Genomic DNA, 17039 nt, shown 5'->3' with positions numbered 1-17039 from the left:
CATTCTAGTGGCTGTGGTTGCCTCAGTCTTCTGATTCATTGGCCCATTCAGACAACAAACAGGTTTACCTTTGAGTTTAGCATACACACAAGGTGTAGAACAGGGATTGCTGCCAGGTTTAAGGCCATTATTAAAAGGAGGTGTTATGACAATTTACATAGTCAATTCTTCTTTAGTCTTTATCAGAGTTCTAACTTTCTTCCAGTGTCTACTTTCTCTTGGCCACAAGATTGCTGCTTTTTATATTTTGCTCAAAGAAGATTTCTTTTATCAAAACTACCTAGCCATATGAGAAGCTAATCCTTCCTGTATTTAAAAATATTTATTTTAATATTTTTAATTATGTGTATGTGTGTCTGCGTGAGTGTGGGTTTTTCTCTGTGAGTGTAGATGCCCTCAGAGGCAGGAGGGAGTTGGGACACCTGGAGGTGGAGTAACAGGTGGTTGTGAGCCACCTAAAGGGGTTCTGGAAACTGAAGTTGGGTTGTCTTGTAAGAGCAGTATGTGCTCTTAACCCCTCAGAAATCTTTCCAGTCCCTCCCTGTACTTTATAGTGAACAAGTCATTGAGTGATTGAGATCTTAGAATAGAGAGATCTTACAATAATATTCACACATCAGCCATATTACTTTCTACATTGGGTTTCAAAGGACTAGCTATAAAGGTCCCAATACCTGTCAGTGTACATCAAGTGGCCCAACATTTAAAACGTCATGGAATTCATAGTGTGAAAATGTATAAATCATCCAACAGAGCACCTAGTCTAAGTCTACCATATGCAGGTAGATCTTTGTCTGTCTGTCTGTCAGTGAGTTCTCAGTTCTGCCACTGTAAATGTTCTGGTGATTCCTTGAACAGAAATAAAAGCAGAAATAAAAGTGATAACATTCTTATATTTTAAAGAAGCCATGTGAATCCTGAAGAAGTAGAAAAATTGTACCATAAATGCAAAACCCATTATTATTTCCCCCTATAAAATTTCCTTACTATACAAAGTTCAATTGCATGTCTTTGTCAGGAGTGAGTTCCTTGTGCTGAGGTATTTGCAGCTCTGATAATTCCTCAGGGTTTTTTGTGTTAAGAAGCACTGTTTTCATTCATCATGGTATCTCCCTCTCTGTTCTCCCACTCTGCTCCTGATCCAGCTGGGACCTCCCTCTCCCCTAAGCTCTCTTTCCCCCTAACCCTTGCCCTACATTACCCCCACCCACAGTTTGCTCATGTAGATTTCATCCATTTCTCAGTCATTGAGCGATCCCTGTGTCTTTCTTAGGGTCCTCTTTACTAGGTAGCCTCCCTGGAGCTGTGAGTTGCAGTATGGTTATCCTTTGCTTTACATCTAGTATCCACCTATGAGTGAGTACATACCATGTTTGTCTCTCTGAGTCAGGGCTACCTCACCCAGGATGATTTTTTCTAGTTCCATCCATTTGCCTGCAAACCTCATGATGTCATTGTTTTTCTCTGCTGAGTAGTACTCCATTGTGTATATGTACCACATTTTGTTTATCCATTCTTCAGTTGAAGGGCATCTAGGTCATTTCCAGGTTCTGGCTATTACAAATAATGCTGCTATGAACATAGTTGAGCATGTGTCCTTGTGGTATGATTGAGCATTCCTTGAGTGTATGCCCAAGAGTGGAATAGCTGGGTCTTGAGGGAGATTGATTCCCAATTTTCTAAGAAAGGGCCATATTGATGGGGAATAGGAAGAAGCAGAGTGCTAGGGAGGTCCCCAGAAATCCACAAAGATACCTCCACTGTAGACTACTGGCAATGGGCACGAGAGAGGAGAGATTGTATGAGTGAGAGATATCGAGACCATGATTGGAAAAAGCACAGGGACAAATAGCCAAACTAGTGGAAATGCATGAACTGTGAACCAGTGGCAGAGGAGCCCCCATGGAACTGGACCAGGCCCTCTGAATAAGTGAGACAGTTGATTAGCTTGAACTGTTTGGGAGGCCCCCAGGCAGTGGAGCTGGGACCTGTCCTTGGTTCAGGGGCTGGCTTTTTGGAGCCTGGGGCCTATGCTGGGACACTTTGCTCAGCCTTGGTGTAGGAAGGAAGGGAATGGACCTATCTTGGCTGAGTCTACCAGGCTGGGCTGACTCCCCAGGGAAGACCTTGCCTTGGAGGAGGTGGGAATGGGGGATGGATTAGGGGGGAGGGCAGGAAGGTGGGAGGAGGGAGGATGGGGGAATCCGTGGCTGATATGTGAAATTAAGCTAATTATAAAATACAAATACTATTTTTTTTAAAAAAAGAAGCACTGTTTTGTTCTCTCCTGGCTGTCCTTTGATGTAATGAAAGTGACTGGGATAAAGGCAGGATCGAAAAGAATAACCATTGAGAAGAATTGGACTTTCCTCCTTTGTGGTATCATTTAAAGGTGTAGACAATGAATCACAGAAGTAACCAGGCAGGCTCTATGTGCTGACTTCTCACTCACTTTCAAATATCACATCGCATCTATATTCATGGACTAATATGAAACTTCTTAGAAGTTGCAGAAGCAAGTTTAAATTGAGTAAATTAGAATTACCTAGCCATGTGGTGTTGCTTTTTCACTTTGATTCATTAGTACTAGTATTATAAATTCAAATGAATTACGGTAGGGAAATTACATAGTAGCAGTTGAATAGGAGGCAGATATGGGCACCTGTATCTTAATTGCCGGTCTGATTGTTCGCCTCTCTGCTTTCTTATTTTGTGTTTGTAATAGGAATGTGGCTTTACCAGAGATTTGATCCTGTTTGCAACTTTTAATGAAGGTAAAAATTGCAACACTTAAGCATTTTGTAAGTGTCTTGATGAGTCTTACATATAATTTTAGCTTTTATTTCTCTCTCTTTTTTTCCTCTTACAGTTAAAAGTCAAAATCCTTTGGTAAAAAATCTTAAGCTTTCTAATTCCTATGAAGATTTTGAGTTGAAGAAATTGCTATTCAATATAATTGTGATCTTATGTAAAGATTTAACTACTGTGCAGGTAAAGACTAATCAAAACAGAAAAATTAATAAAAGCATCTCACTTTATAGCATAGTTTTTTAAAGTCACGATTGCAAATCTTTCATTAACCAACCCATATCTATATCATAGAAAGTAGCAAAGTTATCAGCTTGGTTAGTAGCCATTTGGATTGCAAACAATAAACACAAAGGACCTAACTTTGAACCAGACACACACACACACACACACACACACACACACACACACACACACACACACGCAAGTAGGAGCTAAGAGATCTATCAATATATGCAGATCTCCTAACTAAGAACACAAAACAAAAGTAGCTCACACATCCCAGACCATGCCATCTATTTTTCAGTTGCTCATGCAAGGAAAACACTCTTCCATTAAATCACAGACACAGCCCCCACATCCAGCAGATTGGGTTCCTGACTGTCAAGCTAAGGGATGATTAATGGTGAAGGTAATTGCTGACTCTGTTAGGCCGTCTCAGACGCTTATGAACCCATGTTTTCTCCACTCAAGCCTAACATCTTTAATTTTTATTTCCTCATTTATCTTGCTGTGTTCATTATTTCACATATGTGATGTAATTTGAGGAACACTGGGATTAAATGGTTTGTCACTTTTTGGGTGACCTTGGCCAGTTCCCCTTCCCCACCTGGGGCTTAGTTCTACTTTATGAAGCTCAGAAAATTTGCACACAGGACTTGTAAGAGCTTGAGGTGAAGCCTTGGTCAATTGTAAAGTGTTTGAGAAATGTATTACTGTTTTGTTAGTTCAGCTCCTTACTGCATTAAATGACATTTCCTTCTAACCTGAAAATCCCTGAAGCTCTTTTCATGAACGAAGTGAGTGTTCACTTTATCAAGATAAGGACTGATGATATAAAAGTGGGGTGAGGTGGTGAGTGGGTACCGTCTCAGTAAGGTCACTTTCTAAGATTATACTTTTGAGTGGAATAATTAGTTTCTCTAAATCCCAGGTAGTTCATCTTTAGCAGAGGGGCAACACCCACCTTGGGGATTATTCTGAGACTTCATTTTTCTAATTGTTGTCGATGTTAGACTATGAGAATTTAAATGGGCCTGGCATTTTCTTGAGAATATCAACATATATTATATATAGCAAAATCAGAGAAAGATACATTGCATTTAAATTATAATTTTATAATTTGTATCAAATATATAATGTATACAGCTTATATATTTTTTCTGAAATGCTTACCAGAAAAATACTTCCATAAAATTTGTTTTATTATTATTATTATTATTATTATTATTATTATTATTATTATTATTACAGTGGAGAATTATCTATGTCTTATAAGTATAAATTCAACAATTGAGTTTTATTCTACATTTTGTCAGTTTCCACTGGTTGAGTATTTTATGGACAACAGAGTCAAATAGCACAAAGGTTGTCATAAGGTTTTTAAAATACATTGTGAGCAACAATGGAGTTAATTTTTGAGGTTACATGTCTTTGACCCAACAATAGTAGGACTAATCAATATGTACACTATCATAATTCATGGAGTATTTCAAACCTTCTCCACTGGATCTCCACAGTGATGCTAGAACTAATATTCTTGTTCATATTTACTCAACTCCAAATCATGATCTCTTTGAATATACACCATGAAGTACCACACTAAGTGAATTCAGTAAAGAAGCTAAAAAAAACCCTCGTAATCATTAGGAACCCTCTTTATAGAGTAATGCTAATCAAGTAGAAGGCAGTATCACATAGGACAGTGTTTCACACTCTTGTGAACTGAAATGCATCAGCTAGTATCAGCTGTGTTAACCATTGGCTATTTTATAATTATTCAGTTTTTACTTTTTATTGAAATGCTAGGTTCAATAAAGTTATAAAATCTTAAAGAGTCTAATTAAATACAGCATGTGACCTGACTGGCAGTCTTTGATACAGTGTATAAATTCTATCAGTTGTACCTAAGAAACAGTTTGTATTGCCCTGTTATTGCCTTTATGCTCGCTCCTGTGAGGGCTAGAGGTGCAGCTTAGCAGTAGGCTGGCTGGCTGACAAGTAGGCCCAAGGCCCTGGGTCTGGTCGCTAGCACTGTAACAGAAGGAAGATGAAGAATGGGGGAAGAAATGCCGCTCATTTATTTGCCTCCGATTTCCTACTTATGGTTTTATTGCATGTAGAAACAAATTGCATTTTCCGTTATTGTCACCTCTGGAGCTTGTGCCCAGGAAAGAGGATCAGTGCTCTTCCTGTCGCCAGGCTGCTGTTGATGGGGGTGGTATGTTATCTGTTTTATTTCCATGTGTTTGGGGTACTGTCACAGATAACGGAAATACTTTGATACTATCACTAAAACATCAAATTTTGCTAGATTAAGTAAAGATATTTTAATTATGCTGCTAACAAAGTCCATTTGTCCTTTCTTACAGCTATTAATCGATGGTAATGTTATTTTGGCTTTGTTTACCTATGTCAAAAAGCCTGAGAAACTCAAGATTGTCGAGTGGTCTGCTGCACAGTATGAAGAACTGCAACTGCATGCGATTGCCACCTTGTCTTCAGTGGCTCCGTTGCTAATAGAGGAATATATGGCATGCCAGGGCAACGCTCGGATCCTTGCCTTTTTGGAATGGTGTGAGCACGAAGGTGAGTGCCCTGCAGGGCCCTGTCAAGACTCGAATCTGTATGTCAACTGAACTCTCAGTATCTGCATAGAAAAGCAATTGCTAAATTGAAGAAAAGACAAATATTGAATCCATTCTTTTAGTGTTTTTATATGTCTTCATAAACATTGAAGTTTTAGGGATAGAGAGCTGGCTCAGCAGTTAATATCACAGACTGTTCTTACAGAAGACCTGAGTTGAGCTCCAAACACCTACACCAGGGAGCTCACAAATGCCTTTAACTCCAGCTCCAGAGGATTCAGTGGCCTCTACAGGCACCTGAATTCATGTGCACATGCCCCCACATAGGCACACACATTTACACATAATTAAAGATAGAACACGTCCTTTAAAAACACTGAGATTTCTTTATAATTAATAAACACTTAAAAATAATCATATATATATGATTTTATTTAAATTATTGTATTATGAGGCCTATAAAAATTATACTTAGGGAGGAAATAAAATAATCTAGACAATAGTTTAATATATTCATCCAACAAACATTGATTGAGTGTCTACCAAGTACCAGATACTACTTCAGCTCCTGAAAATACATTTAGGCTTCAATTGGACACAAATCCTTAAATAACTTCATAAAATTTAAAAATGTAGATTTTTATTTTTATCCAGAAGCACTATCTCCAAGCTATAGCTTATCAAAGAGAAGAGCCTCAATTAATAAATGTTATTTTATTGAATTCTTAAAAAGAAAATAAATAGACTCATGAACATAAAAATTTGATAAGGAAGAATGTTGTAAAAGACACAGTGATACCTTTGGGTAAAATTTGAAAAGGCATATTTCCATTCTGAGACTAGAAAGAGAAGGGGAAGGGATAATATTTCTGTAAGAAAAGAACAAACAAACATGACTGAATTTTAGCATCTGTCCAAATGTATATATATTTAAAATACCTGATGTGTTGTTTTTTAAAACAAGAACATTTAGTTGAACTGTTTATGCTTTAGTTTCTTCATTATAAATTCAATTATTTATTTCCCCACAGATTCCTTCTTCATTCACGGTAACAGTTTTCATGGCACAGGTGGCCGTGGGAACAAGTTTGCACAGATGCGTTATACTTTACGACTCCTCAGAGCCATGGTTTATCTGGAAGACGAGACTGTGAACACGGATCTTTGTGAAAGGGGGATTATTCGCCAACTGATAGGTAAAATACTGCACGGCAGCTCACAGGTGAAAGGAGGGTGTTTATAATCCTAAAAGTTTCATATGAAATATTTTTCTGCAAATTGATTTTATGAATGAGCATATCCTGAATGTTTTCCTGGTTTTTGTTTTCATCTGGTTGATGCCAATCAGCTCTCTTTTTATTGAAATATTGTAGTCAATAATCCTTTAAATACTTATTTCCTCGGTTTAGAAATTATTTTATTAACAATTTCTTTTTCACTGAGATGAACTATTGTTAGGTTTCACTTTTCTGTTGATGAGCTTGCCACTTCTGGCCAAGCATCGCTGAGCCATTTTCAAAGAAGATGAAGTTACATTTCCAGTCCATTCAGAACACTGGCACGTTGGTACATAGAGACTCTTATCTTTTCTTTTTTTTTTTTTTTTTTTTTTTTTTTTTTTTTGGTTTTTTCGAGACAGGGTTTCTCTGTGTAGCTTTGCGCCTTTCCTGGAACTCGCTTTGGAGACCAGGCTGGCCTCGAACTCACAGAGATCCGCCTGCCTCTGCCTCCCGAGTGCTGGGATTAAAGGCGTGCGCCACCACCGCCCGGCTTGAGACTCTTATCTTTTCTAACATAAATACTAAAGAATTTATGAATTTCAACTTCCAGTTCAAGCTGCTTTGCCCCTTATTATTTGAAAATACATGGTCACCCAGCCCCTCCCCCCTTTCCTGGTTTTGCTTCTCAGGCTGTCTCGGGCATTGCTTCATGTAAATGTCACATAGTTAGCTTTCTGTAGCCTAGCTTTCTAGATCCACATACTCAACCAACCATAGGCCAAAATTACAAAAAAGAAAGAATAAGTGTGTCTTTGGGCACAGAAAGACTTTTCTCGTTATTTATAACAAATATTAGCATTTCCACTGTATTAGGAATTATAAGTGATCGGAGGTGGTTTAAAGTACACAAGAATAAACCACATCATGTGCAGATGCTATACCAGTTTGTGTTAGGGAACTAGGCTTCCCTGGCTTTAGGTGTCCCAGGAGCATTTGCACTCTGATCTTGTTAGCTGTCTGTCACTGTGACAGACACCTGGAAGAAACCATTTGGCTCATGGTTTCACAGGTCTCCATCTGTGGTAATTTGGCTTAATGTTTTGGAGCCTGTGGTAAAACATTATGTCTTGGTGGCTTAGAAGTCAAAGAGAAACAGGAAGAGACCAGGTTCCCATCATCCTCTCTTCCAGAAGGCCCTGTCACCTAAACCTTACACCACTTCCCAACACATGGGCCTTTGAGGGCCATTCAAGATTTAAAGTGAAACACTGCTAGATGCCAGCTAATTGTGATGTGCTTAAAAAAAACAAAAACACTTATTAAAACTTTTCATTCATTATTAGAAGAAGGATAGTGCCCTCCAATTATAATACATAACACATACAAGCCTGGCCTTACACTCATAGCGATCCACCTGAATTCTTGGATTAAACCCTGCCGAATTTAAAAACAAATCCATTGAAAGCAGAGTTATGTAAAAACATTTATCTTTATTCCAAATGGGCTTAAGATGACTCAACATGAAAGTACATTTTAATCACAACTATGTGCATTCCATTGCACAAAATTCAGTCCAAATGCCCCGTGTTAGCTGGAAATGCAATCGTTGTATATCCAGGGAGAAATCTTAATCCTGGCTGAGCTGAGGGAATGTGTTAGGGGAAGCATAGCAAACAGCAAGAGTTCTCTCAGGACATTTTTCTTCCCATTCAAAGCTGATCTTCGTTACAGAATTTCTAGGGACCTTGTCTTTATTTAACCTAGCAGAGCTTTGTAGAAGTTCCATCCTCAAAAAGTATAGAAAATGCATTGCAAATACAGTGTCTGTGTAAATAGGCTTTCTCCTTAAACAGGGAGATTAAAAACTGTATCAGTCAGAATGCTAGGGAACCTTGCCCTGATGAGAACAAAGGAAAATAGTGTGTCTTATTTTGTACCCTCAGCTGGGCACCTAATGAGTAGCAAAAAAGAGTAAATATTCTGAAAGCTAAAGAACCTTAGGTATTTTTAAACTTGGGTGGTCTCAGCTGGGGCTTCAGTGGGTGATAGTTTTAAGAAAGGGGGAAAAAGATCCTTCTCTAAAGCCAACAGGTGTCGTGAGCAGAGGTAGAGTATTGAAATATGCAGGATAATGTGTTCAGAGAGGGCAGAGATGGAGTCCAAGTTCTATAAAGACAAATGTGATAGAGGTCATTGCATAAGCAGTGACCAAGTTGGAAAAAGCAGAGTGGTAAATAATAGTTTGAATTCCATCCTTCACCGGGTGCAGAAGGGTTCTGTTTAGTAAGTCTGTATGTGCAGTAATGTGGGCTTTTTAATTTTAATATAATTAAATTTTGTGTGTATGTGTATGTATGAATGCATGGTGTGTGTATGCGTGTGTGTGTGTGTGTGTGTGTGTGTGTGTGTGTGTGTGTGACTATGCCACGATGCACATGTGGAAATCATGGGACATCTCTGTGGAGTTACTTCTGTCCTTCATCACTTTGTATAGGTTTCTGGGATCAAACACAAGTTACCAGGCTTGTATAATCTCCCTGGCCCTAATTCCGTGTTTTAGAAAGAATGGAAGAGAGAAGGTAAAGGCAGAGAGTTCACGGTACCTAAAAATGAAGAAAATAATTCTTTATTAGCATCCTGTGTGCTCCAGATCACAGGTCCATAAATACCCAGATAAGGAATTAAGATAAGGTAATCTAGAAAACAGAACTGCAGCAGCTGTCACGGGATTTCTGTAGGTAGCTCTGATAAAGGAACACAGACCCCTACATGTAGCTTGAGTTTTCCTGCCTTGCCCACAGTCAGGACAAATCTCTGTCACCCGCCAGTCCCACAGCCGCTCAGACCCAACCAAATAAACACAGACACTTATATTGCTTGCAAACTGCATGGCCGTGGCAGGCTTCCTGCTAACTGTCCTTATCTTGCTAACTGTGCTTTTATCTTAAATTGATCCATTTCCATACATCTATACCTTGCCATGTGGCTGGTGGCTTACTGGCGTCTTCACATGCTGCTGGTCATGGCGGCAGCTGCAGCCTCTCTGGTCATTGCGGCGGCTGCAGCGTCTCCTTCTGCCTTTCTGTCCTTTTATATCTCCTCTCTGTTAGTCCCACCTATCTTTCCTGCCTAGCCACGGCCGATCAGGTTTTATTTATTAACCAATCAGAGCAACTTGACATACAGACCATCCCCCAGCACAGCCAAGTGCAGACCATCTCAAACACCTGCACTCAGGCCCATGGTCCTAATCATCCTCTATACGGACCTGCTGGGTAACACCACAAAGAACCTGAGAATGGGCTCCCACAGGACATACAGAACATCCCCCACAGCACTTCCCCTTTTCTTTTTTTTAAAAGGAAGGTTTTAACTTTTACACATCTCCAAAGTCAGCTTGGTATATTTGGGAATTTGGGCGTAGCTTCTCTTAACTACTTCCTGCTGGAGGGGGGCGCTGTATCTTATGGGGATGCAAAGAAAATTTTAGGATCATGGAGTAGTCCGTGAGACCGTATCGTCTGAGCCAGTTGCCTTGAAACGATTCTGGATGTTGAATCATCTGGGCCATGGTGTCATCGGAGACCTTTCAGGGGGTCTTGGCTGGTCAAACCTGATGTATCTTAATCTGGAACAAATCCATAGCCTCTGGCTTTCTGTAGAGACAAAAGCAGAGTCTCCTTTCCAAAGTAACACATCCTTATATCCAAATTTTAAAGTCAAGATATCTTTAATATATACATATTGGTTTAACTCAACATCTTTTACGATCAAATGTTTTTCTGCAGTTAAAAATCCCAAAGACAATATAATCCAAACTCTTTGTGTGATATCCATCTTTACATGGCTTATTTTTTATATTACTTTTACTTTCTCTTTAACGACTTTATTTTTTTAAACTTTCTATTTCTTTATATAACTGTCTATGTTCCTTTTCCTCTCTCTTCCAAGCCCCAGGAACCCGCCAGTAACTCAAACCGGCGGCTGCCGCTCATTTGAGAGAGAGAATTAGGAACTGTGGGGCGTTTACCGACGTCACTGTTCCTGGAGAACTCACCGACGTCACCGCTCCGTGTGTTGAGTTCTGAATCCTCTTTACCACCACGCGAGGATTCTTCTCAGATCACACTTTATTGGAGCGCCTCTTGGTTAAGGGACTTTGTCTTTAGTATTTTTTTTTTTTCATAACACCGGCCTTTATCCCTGTTCATTTGTCCTTTTTCTTTAGTCCCCCTTTTTTTTTTCTTCTTCCCTTTTTTTCTTTAGCCCTTTTTTTCTTTAGCCCCAAGTTCGGGCGCCACCTACAGACCCCTTTGAGCATGGGGTGCCCCCGCACTACAGACCCTCTGTGCATGGGGTGCCCCCGCACTACAGACCCCTTTGAGCATGGGGTGCCCCCGCACTACAGACCCTCTGTGCATGGGGAGCCCCCGCACTACAGACTCCTTTGAGCATGGGGAGCCCCCGCACTACAGACCCTCTGTGCATGGGGTGCCCCCGCACTACAGACCCCTTTGAGCATGGGGTGCCCCCGCATTACAGACCCCTTTGAGCATGGGGTGCCCCCGCACTACAGACCCTCTGTGCATGGGGTGCCCTTCTCTGACTCTCTAGCAGGTTCAGCTGTGCTCCTTGGAGCCTCATCGCCCACCGTCATCCTGAAAGGATAGTTCTATAGGACCAGCTGCAACAAGAGGCTGTTGACTTCTTTGGAAACTATAGCCCCGTAGTTTCCTGCCAATGACAGTGTCCTCTTTACCAGTGGAAAAGAGACTTCCTAAATTCTTAAAGCTTAAAGGAAATTCCTTTTTTGAGTCAGTTTTATTGTGAATGTTATTTGATCAGTGATAGTGACTGTAGAGTCATTTTCAGGCTTGATTACGAGGGGAGGATTTTTAAAGCACATAATCTGGCAGCCTAAAGTTGGGGAGTTGTTCTTTTCACGTAGACTTGAAGATACAGAAAGAAACAGCAGATGAACACACACTTAGAGCGGTCTCCCAAATTTGCTACTAGTTGACCACAAAGAAAGAGAGAAATGGAACAGCTTACAGTCAGACATTTTTGTTTTGTTTTCAAGAAAGAGTTTCACTGTGTGGCCTTTCACTGTATAGCACTCTATATGGCTGGCCTGGAACTCAGAGATCCACCTGCCTCTGTCTCTCAAGTGCTGGGATTAAAGACATGCACTACCACTGCCCAGCTACAGTTAAACATTTTGATAAAAAATTTGCAGAAGTATATATCCCTGCCTCATGAAACTACATGTTTTTTAACCTTCTTTTTATTTATTCTCTGTGTCTTTTATATCATGCATCTCAATCCCACTCATTTCCCCAACCCTTCATATACACCCTCTGCCCTTGCAACCCTCCCCCCCTAAAATAAAATTTGAGAGGAAAAAAGAAAAGAAAAGAAAAAGGGATAAAGGGAAAATCTCATCATAGAAGCTGTAGTGTGACACAGTGAGCCAGGCAGGAAACCCTTTAGTCCATATATCTTTACTTGTGAGTGTTCATTGCAAAGAGTCCATGGTCTGGTTAGAGGCCTCTGGTTTCTGCTACACTATCAATGCTGGGCCTTCACTGGGACTCCTCTTGGATATCCTGTTGTTGCCCTGTGTCATGGAAATCCTGCTGTTTTGGGTCTGCAAGACCAGCCCCTCCATGTGCTCCAGCAGATCACAGATGGAGCGGATATTGGGGTGGGCCAACTCATGACCCTGGTTCTAGGCCTAGATAGTTCAGCCTGCCAGTTCTCCCTTATGCTCACCACCAGGGTGAACTCTCCAGCATTGCCCTGACTAGTCCACCCCTAGCAGCAATGAGCAAGGGGCGGGGCCAGTTCTTCTGCTTCGATGTCCTCAGCGTTGGCATGGCACTCCCACACCTGCACCATCAAGGCCAGCTCTACTGTGTTGCCCAGGCAAGGTGCAGGGGTCACTCTCCTGAGTGCTGCAGCTTGTGAGGGGTAGGGTCAGCTCCCCTACCCCTCATAGGAAGTGAGAGGCAAGGAGGGAGGGCATCTCTCCTCTACTCACACCAACATATGGCAGGTGAGGGGCCGGGCCAGATCTCCCATGCTCACATTCTTGGGGCCAGTTCACCCGTACACCTGTTGATAGGGTCAGCTCTACTGTGCTGCCCAGGCAAGGTGCAGGGCCTGCTCTCCAAAGTGCTGCAGCTGGAGAGAGGCAGGGGCAGGTCTCCCACCCACCTCAGGTGTGAGGGGGCCATCTCTTCCCCAACCATGCTGCCATATGGCAGACGAGGGGCGGGACCAGATCTCTCGGGCTCACGTTCTCAGGTGGGCCCACTCATGCTCCCGTAAACAGCATTTGGTTGAGTCCTGCCTGCCCCAGCTGCATGGCATGGGGCGGGGAGTGTTGCTTGAAACTACATGTTTTTAAACAAAATTTATTGGTCAAAATATAAGTTGTTAGGTCATAATTTAGTGATAGTCCACTAATTCTGTGCTAACATTTCTTCATGTATAACACTGATAATTATATTGAGATCTTCTATACCCATGGAGCTGTATGTGTACATATATAGAAATTCTTTGTGAGACGACTGACTTCAGGGCTTAGGAAGTCCATTTACCACTCTCTGTCCACAGCTTCTAGGTTACTCTGCAATGAAAACAGCCTCTTCTATAATAAAGTATTTTCTCTAGCTGAAGATGCTTCTTAAAGAGGGGAGGGTCCTAACTATAAATAATAAAAAAATGCATCTAATAATAACATTCTTCAATTTTTCTCATGCCAGGAATCTTTAAAAATATGGCAAGCAAGCCTGATGAAAAGGAAGAGGCCATTGCCTTGGAGATCCAGTCCGACACATTGCTCATCTTGTCAGGGCTCTGTGAGCATTATATCGAAAGGAAGGTGTGTGACTCCTGCGAACCCACATTTCAGGTCTCCCAGTCTCCTAATGGCTTACATCCTCTTAGGAGTCCATGAATGGTTTCCTTTTTCCTAATCTTGTAAACGTTGGGCTGCTGGGATGGCTCTGCAGTTAGCACGCTGCTGCTAAGCCTGACAACTGAGTTTGTTTCTGGAAGCCACAAGACAGTAGAAAGTTGCCTTTGACTTCTAAACATGCATCATGGCACACAGCTGCCCACATGCATACATAATGAATAAATAAAATTTAAAAACCTAACTCAATTTTAATACTTGCTATAATTAGAATATAATTATATACAGTGGAATGCACAGGGCTTGAATATATATTTCAATAGGTTTGGTGAACGTATATAACATATTTTACCAATACTCAAATTGGAACATGTAATGTACTTCTCTCCATACAATCTCATCCATGTATCGCATTTACTCATGGGCTTTGCAGCCACACCTCTACTTACCTATAGATTAGTTTTGCGTATGCTTTATGTGAGTGAAATCACACAGTATTTGCTCTTCTGTGTGTGTTTTGTTATCCAGAAAGAAATAGGTATTTCTGAAATATATTCATATTGTTGCATGTATCATTCCTTTTTATCACGCACTGGTATTCTATGAACTGTCAGCATCTGTTTATCTTTTACCTCACTGATAGGCACTTAGACTGTTTCTATTTGGATGGGTTAACACTAAAGGTTCAGTGAACATTCTTGACCTTGTCTTTTGGTGGATGTAATGCTTTCATTTCTTTTGAGTAAAAACCTGGGAGGAGAATTACAAGACCTAAGATAGCCACACAGCTTTCCATCCTAGGCTGCACTGTCAGAAATATTGTTTGGAGTTTGAATTGTCTTTAATTCCCTTTGATACTTATTAGTGCAATAGAAAACTATTGATTGTCATAAACTGATAATTTAGATAGGAGGAGATAGAATTTAAAAAAATAAAAATTAGAAAAGTTTAGGTAGATTTTTAATTTTTTTCTAGATTTATGTATTTTATGTATATGAGTGTTTTGCTCACAGGCATTCCTGTGCACCATATGCATTCCTGGTACTCAGTGCCAGAAGAGGGCACTGGATCCCCTGGAACTGGATTATGAGTGCTTGTAAGCTGCCATGTGCCTGTTGGGAATCAAATCAGGGTTCTCTGGAAGAAAACAAGTACTCTGGATTGGTGATCTGTCTCTAGCACCCTGGATAGATTTTTAAGGAGAGGCAATAGGAAGAAAAAAAATGGTTTAGTTCCGAGCCTTGACATACAATGTAGTATTCGTTTCTGTCTTATGCCTGCTCATCTAGAAAAAGAATCATGATCTAAATGGGAGCTAGAACAGAACAACATGACAGTGAGAAAAATGATTGGTAAGGGGGAAGGACTGAGGGGTAATAATTTCCTATAAATCATTAAAGGTTTAATGACCATCTATCTACTTATTCCTTTTCTGAGAACATTATAACATCGTCCATGATACATATTGATTCCTGCTATTCGTTTGGGCATGACTCCAGACTGTATTCACTCTAATGTGGAAAAGTCATGGGCAAGTTTTATATGGTTTACATTATTCAGACACAGAAAATTACTAAGAACATTAAGTTAGCACATTGTTTGATACCCTCTTATAGTGGTTGGCATTATAATAATTTACCATGAAGAACTAGGAATGAATGAGTACAATTTAAAGCAAACTACTTTTTAGATTGATTATTTTATGTGTATGAGTGTTTTGCCTCTGTGTGTGTACATTCACCACATGTGTGCCTGGTGCCCTTAGATGTCACATTAAGGTGTCAGAGTCTCTAAAACTGGAGTTATGGATGGTTGTGAGTTACCATGTCCTGGGACTCGAACCCATACCCTCTGAGTGCTCTAAACTGCTAAGTCACCTCCAGCTCCAAATGAGTACAGTTGTTAATTATATTGAAATTCCTAGTTTAGGAACTAGCAAACCTAGCTTGGAAACAAGGGAACCATTGCTAGCATTATTTTTCTAGCAGAAAAAAAAAAAGGATAAGGTGAGGTAAAGAAGAAAATAATTATATATTTATTCTAAGAAATGATTTCAACAGCTCTCTTCCACAGGAAATGTTTGGAACTGAAGGAGTTGACATAATTCTTTATGTAATGAAAACAGACCCCAAGAAGTTACAGAGTGGCTTAGGCTACAATGTGCTTCTTTTCAGTACGTTAGACAGCATTTGGTAAGTATTGCTATGACCAAGTGAACACCCCAGTACAAGACAATTCAATTTACAGATTTTCTCCCCTCAAAATCACATTACAGGGGTAAGTTGGTGTGTTCTCTGTTTAGATGACCTAAACATGAGTTTGAGAAGTAAATAAGCCCATTTCTCAAGTAGGAAGCCATTTGTTTCAAAACTTAATTGCTTGTTGTGATTTAATCCCATTCCACTTTGGTGTCACCTAGGAAAACGTAAGTGTCCCCTTACTTATGCAGTATGATGCTTCTATGATGGCTCTTCTAGGGACCCTGCTCTGTTCCATTGACATTCTTCTAACTTCCTTGTAATTTTGTGTTGTTTTAATAATTATGCCTTTTAAATATATCTGGGCATTTGATACAACAATTACTTTTCCTTGTTCTGTGTTCTGCTTAGCTTTTGTTGATAACTTAGATGCATTAATGCTGTCAGAGTTCGCCAGAGAAATAAAATTAATATAAGTTATATAGGGAGGAATATTTATTATAGGAATTGACTCACTTATAAAGGTTGAAAAGTTCTAAGCTCAAAAAATAAAGCAAGCTAAACATCTAACTTTGCTTCTTTTCCAATTGCTGTGACAAAATACCCTGAACAAAAGCCACTTAAGGAAGAAGTGGATTTTTAAAGAGCTAATTATTTTAGCTCATAATTCCCGGTTCCAGTCCATCACTGGAGATGTCAAGGTGTCAGAAACTTGAAGCAGTTAATTACATTACATCAAGAGCAGAGAGAGAATAAATGCATGCATGTTTGTGTTCAGCTTGTTTCTTCCACTCTTAGATAGCCCAGGGAATGGTGCCACCCACAGTGGATGAGTCTTGTCACCACAGATAATATAATCAACATAATCCCCACAGGTTTGCCCAAGCCAACCTGGTCTCTTGTTTTCAAAAGGAAGCAATATTTAACCAAGGGACAGAGGAAGTTGTCTTTACTGATTGGAAGAAACAGATCAAAGTCTGTTACTAATGACTACCATCGTCCCTATTATTTGTGATAGCTTAGACAGCCTACTCAGGAAACTCCTGAGGAAAACAGCAAAAGTAGCCTTGGAGCAGTTCCAGCCCCT

At 40.2% G+C, this 17039-nt stretch overlaps 1 protein-coding gene across 1 annotated transcript in view; it reads left to right on the top strand.

Annotated features, from left to right (window-relative positions):
* Positions 1-17039, top strand: part of Cfap69 (cilia and flagella associated protein 69) — a 69839-nt gene that overhangs the window by 37093 nt on the left and 15707 nt on the right. Inside the window, exons 10-15 of the mRNA XM_006987160.4 lie at positions 2726-2774; positions 2870-2991; positions 5400-5616; positions 6647-6811; positions 13603-13721; positions 15828-15946. Coding sequence (XP_006987222.1) covers positions 2726-2774; positions 2870-2991; positions 5400-5616; positions 6647-6811; positions 13603-13721; positions 15828-15946 — 791 coding nt within the window. The remainder of the gene's footprint in view (positions 1-2725; positions 2775-2869; positions 2992-5399; positions 5617-6646; positions 6812-13602; positions 13722-15827; positions 15947-17039) is intronic.

The sequence above is a fragment of the Peromyscus maniculatus genome, chromosome 3, assembly GCF_049852395.1.
Source record: "Peromyscus maniculatus bairdii isolate BWxNUB_F1_BW_parent chromosome 3, HU_Pman_BW_mat_3.1, whole genome shotgun sequence".
In the NCBI taxonomy this organism is placed as follows: Eukaryota; Metazoa; Chordata; class Mammalia; order Rodentia; family Cricetidae; genus Peromyscus; species Peromyscus maniculatus.
This window is presented reverse-complemented; position numbering and strand designations above follow the sequence as displayed.